The sequence below is a fragment of the Eschscholzia californica genome, unplaced genomic scaffold, assembly GCF_041429995.1.
Source record: "Eschscholzia californica isolate CP2 unplaced genomic scaffold, dmEscCali1.0.p SCAF_1, whole genome shotgun sequence".
Lineage (NCBI taxonomy): Eukaryota > Viridiplantae > Streptophyta > Magnoliopsida > Ranunculales > Papaveraceae > Eschscholzia > Eschscholzia californica.
In genome coordinates, this window is record NW_028238198.1 from 32,350,023 (window position 1) to 32,353,819 (window position 3,797).

A 3,797-nucleotide genomic window follows, 5' to 3' on the forward strand; every position below is an offset into this window, starting at 1 on the left:
CATTTAAAAAGTCCAATATGTACATTACTTTCTAAACTCTTTTCTAATTTTCATGATTCCTGTCAAACACTTTAATCGTAGTTTAGATGTAAAGATTTTGACTTTTTTTTTCTCCCCCCTCATCAAACGAAATTCTGAAGACATCCTTTCATTTCCCACTCCTTATCAAACACTCTAAATGTGATTTCACTTAATACGCTAGCTTGCTTCCCTATTGATCATGCTGAAAACATTTTCATTTTAAAGACATTCCTCCAAAGGGTTATTGACACTTCTGTCGTAAACTCAACTTTTGTGCGAAGTATTTATTTTTTATTTGAAAGTGATTTACAAAGTCATTTCAATGGCACAGATACATCAAAGATGTGATACACAAGATAACAACTTTATTGAAACAAAGATGCTTAAAGCGCAACTAAACTATTGGCCTAAAGCCAAACCAACTTCCGTATGTATACTTTTTTAATAACCCGAGTACAAAATAACTATGAGTTCCACTAATTTTAAGAATTGAATCACCTTTAGAATTTTGGAGTTTATGTCAACACTATCTATCTGCCGCCAGTTGGACTAAAAGTGTTGACAAGTGGAGTATAAACTAAAATTAATCGGCGAGGAATTGAAAGGGGAAAGGAGCTGAGTAGGACATTAAGTGCGTCTACTTTCTTGGCAATGGGAGTGAGTAAAAGATAGCAAAGCCACAAAAATTTGTGGCTAAGAATTCTCGTATTGATGACGTGGCGTCCACCACCCCCCTCATCAAAACATTGAACCCCAAAAAGAAAATCAAAACCAACCTCCAAACCACAACACACAAAACTTCTTCAATCTCAACACTCAACTCAATCCCCACAGAAAATCTAGACTGCATCCAATCCAACTCCAATTTTAGAGAGAGAAAGTAAAGAGAGAGAGAGAGAGCCAATAATGTCGGAAACAAAAGATCCGGCGATTAAGTTATTTGGGAAAACGATTCAACTTCCTTTGTGCGAGAAGAATCCAGTACTTCTATCCAATAACGAAGGCGAAACTGGAATTCTTACTATTAATCAACATTCAGATCTTTCTTCAGCAAATTTGAAAGATAAGAAATTAAATAGTAACCATGGCGAAGAACAAACATATGATAAGGTATATAGAGAGGAGAGAGTGTGTGTGTGTGTGTGTGTGAAAAAAAAAAAACAGAGTTTCTTTGTGTCTGGCATATATCTATCTATTAGAGCCACGATTATAAATTTTAAGAACAACCCATATTTTGATTAACTTAAAAAAGTTGTGGGTCGATCTTAGAAATGAAAAATCTTTCCTTGATTTGTTTTCTGATGAACTATTCTTTTCGTCCTGTTCTTAACTAGCTCTCTGTTTTTCCTTTTTGTTCTTTTTTTTAGTCTCTGTTACAGGTTTAGGTCAAGAAGTTTTCATGGAAGTTTTTTAGTAACTTTTTATGACAGAAGTTGCAGTCTTTTTCTTTAATTTTAGTACTTCAAGCAAAGTTGTACTCACTTGGGTTTGATTTCTTTTTCTTATACTCCTTTAAAAGCTGTGTGAGATCTAAACAACTCCACTTCCTTTTTTGCCTAAAAAAGTTTCATTTCCAGTTTTGAACCTTTTAATTCACTGTCATAGAATTTACAATCTGACAGTGACTTTTACTATGAAGATTTTCACTTGTATTATCAACAAAATGATAGTAATTTTCGACGATTTCAAGTCCGATTGATTTTTAGTACTTTAAGGAAGAATTAAGTTTTTAACTTAGATATCTGCATGGGTTTAGTTTCATTTTTCATGTTTTAATCTAAGTTTTTCTTAACATAATTTCAGGATTCGTATGAAACCAAAGAGAACAATGGAGGATTAGAATCACCTCCGATTCTTGAAGAACTAACAATTACGACTACAATATCCTCGGGGGTTACTGACAATCCTAAATCATCATCCATTGAGAAAGAAGCTGTCGATAAAAGGTCTTCGAGAAAAGAAGAAGGGAGTGAAACAGATCTCTCGCAAGAGAAGACTCTGAAAAAACCCGACAAAATACTTCCGTGCCCTCGTTGTAACAGCATGGACACAAAATTTTGTTACTACAACAATTACAATGTTAACCAGCCTAGACATTTCTGCAAGAACTGTCAAAGATATTGGACAGCCGGTGGAACAATGAGAAATGTTCCGGTTGGAGCTGGGCGAAGGAAAAACAAAAATTCGACTTCACTTTATCGACAATTATCCGTTTCTGAAGCTCTTCAAACAACTAAAGCCCATATTGTTGATGGTATCCAACATCCATCGTTCAAACGAAATGGCACTGTTCTTACTTTTGGATCAGATAGTCCATTATGTGATTCAATGGCTTCAGTTTTAAGCCTTACTGATCAAACAATGAGAAACTGCACAAGAAATGGACTTCATAGAACAGAAGAACATAAAGTTATAGATTCTAATGGAGGTTTGTTGTTAAACGAAGACGAGAACTCAAGTAGATGTTCTACTACCGAAGGAAGTAGAGTTGGGATACAAGATTCGGCGATTCCGTGTCATGGGTTTACTCCACAAATGCAATGTTTTCCCGGGCCTCCGTGGGCTTATCATCCATGGAACTCGACAGTTTCTCCACCTGGTTTTTGTGCTTCTACCTTTCCTATACCGATTTATCCGAGCAATCCTTATTGGGCTTGTCCTGTTCCAGGAAGTTGGACCGTTCCATGGCTACCTCCATTATCCTCTTCACCAAATTCTTGTCCTCCAACACCTAGTCCCTTTTCACCAACACTCGGGAAACACTCGAGAGAAGGTGACATGCTTCGACCAAATCCTCCAGCAAAAGAAGATCATAAAATTTCAGAGGAAAATTCGGAGCATTGCCTTTGGATTCCAAAGACACTGAGGATTGATGATCCGGGTGAAGCTGCCAGAAGCTCAATATGGGAAACACTCGGGATTAAGAACAACCCTGATGAATCACTCAGTGGGGGACGTCTCTTTAAGGCTTTCCAATCGAAAGTTGATGAAAAGAAACACAAAATTGAAGCTTCACCCGCGTTCCAAGCGAACCCTGCAGCTTTGTCTCGGTCACTCAACTTCCAAGAGAGCTCACAATTGAGTTGTTGAAGAATCTCGTTGATATCGTTTTATAGGGCAGTGGGAAGCTTCCCGTCTCGGTGGATCGCCTACAATATTGGAATCAAATCAAGTAACCCAGTCAAGAAAAAGATATCAGAGTAGAATGAGCTTCAAGTACTCTATTTAGATTAGCTCAAATTAGATGTTTCTTTCTTGTTATTCTCCTTAAAGATTAGATGGTTTGCTCAAGTTAAATTCTTGTACATATCAATATATGAATCAAGTGAGGCTTCAGCTAGGAAGAATGAAAGATTTGTAGATGTACTAAAAATAAATTTGTCAATCAAATCAATAAGTTCTTTCTTCATCTACTTGGAGAATTTCGATTCGGAGTCGTTATACTAGCCAAAGGGCGATAATTCTGTCTGCATAGAGACGATAAAACGGAAAAGAGAGAAAAATAACTAAAGAAAATACATATCAGAAATTAGATTTTGCCCCCAATCTTGTCTGAGAGTTTGGGAAGATCCAAGAATGCTTTTCTTTGGTTTTAAACTTTTAATGGGGACAAGGTACTAAAAATCAATATTTACAGCTTTGATTGAAACAACCTAAAAAGACATAAATGTGGATATAAACATGAAATATTTCAATCATAAAACAGAAAAAAAAAATCTTGCAGATAAACTTCAATTCTACCATAAAAAGCCAAAGAATTTTAAATTTTCTTGTCT

At 36.0% G+C, this 3,797-nt stretch overlaps 1 protein-coding gene across 1 annotated transcript; it reads left to right on the forward strand.

Moving 5' to 3' along the window:
* The first annotated feature begins 680 nt into the window (after positions 1-680).
* On the forward strand, positions 681-3,430 carry LOC147566142 (cyclic dof factor 1-like). Its single transcript, XM_086652625.1, has 2 exons — positions 681-1,131; positions 1,825-3,430. The coding sequence occupies exons 1-2, from the start codon at positions 928-930 to the stop codon at positions 3,109-3,111; spliced, it is 1,491 nt and encodes a 496-aa protein (XP_086508751.1). The 5' UTR covers positions 681-927; the 3' UTR covers positions 3,112-3,430.
* Positions 3,431-3,797: the final 367 nt, after the last annotated feature.